Source organism: Etheostoma spectabile, chromosome 16, assembly GCF_008692095.1.
Source record: "Etheostoma spectabile isolate EspeVRDwgs_2016 chromosome 16, UIUC_Espe_1.0, whole genome shotgun sequence".
NCBI classification, from domain to species: Eukaryota; Metazoa; Chordata; class Actinopteri; order Perciformes; family Percidae; genus Etheostoma; species Etheostoma spectabile.
Window position 1 is genome coordinate 2,122,095 of NC_045748.1, and position 2,442 is coordinate 2,124,536.

Sequence of the window (2,442 nt, forward strand, 5' to 3'; positions counted from 1 at the left end):
CTGTCAGCTTAATCTAGTGCTTCTGCCTCCGAGGTCAAAAATTAAAAAAAACTGCAGCTTAAAAGTAAATATACAGATTAAAGAAGAAAGATATTAGACAGGCGCTGCTTGAATTTATTTATGAACCCGTTTCAAACATCAGGAAATTGCCATTTTCCAGTGTTTCTATGGGGAAAACACAACTCTGGTGAAAGCCACCTGACGCCTTGTCATTTATTAAACAACAACACAAGTTATGATGTCAAACATCGAACGTTGATTTAACACATCTTTGATACAGCTGCGACAAACACAAAAAACTGAACATTGAAAGCTTCAGAGGGGTAGAATGCTGGTTTTCCTTCTTTTTTTTATATAACAACTTTTACTTTTACTTTACAGAGTTACTGCGGGTAAGCTAAAGGAGGTTGTAGGCTGTTGTAAACAGGTGGTGTTCCAGGAGTTTTTTTTTTTTTTAAATGTCCAGGGATGTAGCATTTCAGATATCTGCAAGGAGGGGGCTGCAACACTAAAGGCCCTGTATCTGAAGGTACAGTGTGGTGTGGGGAATGGAGAGCAAGCCAGCGTCTGAGGACCGTAGGTTTCAGGGTGGGGTGTATGGATGGAGGAGGTCTGAGAGGTACTGTGAAGCCAGGGCATGGAGGGATATGTAGGTGAATCAGCGGATTTTATCTGTGATGCAGGACTTAATTGGGAGCCAGGGAAGGTGGATGAGGGTAAGGGTGGTGTGCAGCCAGGTCTTGGTGTGGGTGAGGACCCCGGCGGTAGAGTTTTAGACATACTGGAGCCTGTCTAGGGTTTTGCTGGGGACCCCACACAGGACTACATTGCAGTAATCCAAACATGAGGTTATGAAAGCATGAATGAGGGTTTCTGCCACGGAGTCTGAGAGTGATGGCCGGAGTCTGGAGATGTTTTTGAGATGAAAAAATGCTGATTTGGTGATGGATTTGATGTACAGTATGTTGAGCATGGAAGGTGAGGGTGGAGTCCAGGATTTAAGGTAATTTATCCCAAAACCAAATATCAACTCATTTTTCTCTTCCCTCTAACACATTCTAAATTTTTCTTTCTGTAACAGGTATTTCAAAATCAATGCCTCCTATTGTTTAGTCCCTTTTAGTCCCTTTCTCAGAGCTGTCAAAGAATGCTTAATATGACAAGATTTATGAGTATCTCGCCCTTTATTAAGGGCTTTTGTGCAATCTGCCGAAATGGCACTAATGTTTGAAGAAATCACGTCTATGGAGTTATTTTACAATGTCATTTCAAATAGATTTGTTTCATGTTTTATTCCTTTTCATGTGCTGATCCCAACTGACTTAGTAATGGCTTTTGTCTTGCCTTTTTTATCCACAGAGGGTTGTGTTTTTTCCAAAGGTATCTTGCTGTGTGTTCGTACGCCACAGTCTTTTTCTTGTTGATCACTAAGTAGCTCCTATTGAAAGTTTTGACATGTAATGCTCTGTTTGAGAGCAGCTCAGTACTGACTGTTGCGTGTAGACACAATATTATTCATTTGCTTTCCCAAATCATGTTTTATTTGACACTCCAGGCATTTACACTGGCATGAAGCCTAAAGGCAACAGAGTTATCTTCTGTCTGCTCTGGAGGCAAGTCTCACTATTGGCTGGCCCTGCACTCTGATGCCTCTGGGGAGTATAAATATTCATGCAATATTGTACATACTGGAAGTATTTCCTTGAGGCAAAACCAAAGTACAAGATTGGATGCTTACAAATCCCACCGTGGCATCAACATGCCAATTAAACAGCATCTCCTGCAATGCTGAGAGAAAGCCGTAAAACCTTGGTTGACGTGCCACTGGAGGGGTTCTGTGGGACCGGCGTCCGTCTTGCTGAGAGACACCACACCTTAAGTAGACTCTTACTCTGGATTTGTGCATTTTCAGCCTCTGGACCGCAGACAGATGACGAGGAGGTGGACAGCGCCCTGCAGCAACCCCATGACGAAGCAGTGTTGCGGTGTTGGGCTGCGGGAACAGAGGTGTTGGACTGTGGGACTGGACTGGAGGAGTGGGTGCTGATGTGTCCTTGCGGTTTGGCAGCCAGTGGCCCAGTTCTCAGGCAGCGGCCACGGAGCACGTTGTGGAAGGCTTTCTTGAACTCCCGGCTAAAGCAGGGGTAGATAATGGGGTTAATGCAGCTGTTGAGGTAACCCAGCCAGAAGGTAATCTTAAAGATGGTTTCAGAAGGTTTACAGGATGGGAAGATGGATCCTAGAAAGAACACACACAAACACACACAACTCAATATAGGAATGGGAAGACACCAACACTGTACACTACAAATATGGCTAATAAGTCCCAGTTGGAACTAGAAAGTGCTACGGTAGCTCTATCAAGGTTGGACAATCCTCTGAATTTACAGTGTTTGAATAAATGAATAGTCTCTCTCTCTCTCTCTCTCTCTCTCTCTCTCT

General features: G+C 43.8%; 1 protein-coding gene across 1 annotated transcript in view; it reads right to left on the reverse strand.

Moving 5' to 3' along the window:
- Window positions 1-326: 326 nt before the first annotated feature.
- The window catches only part of adra1ab (adrenoceptor alpha 1Ab), an 11,433-nt gene continuing 9,317 nt past the window's right edge, over window positions 327-2,442 (reverse strand). The window contains exon 2 of the mRNA XM_032538866.1: window positions 327-2,239. Within this exon, the coding sequence (XP_032394757.1) occupies window positions 1,767-2,239 (473 nt within the window). The 3' untranslated portion in view covers window positions 327-1,766. The remainder of the gene's footprint in view (window positions 2,240-2,442) is intronic.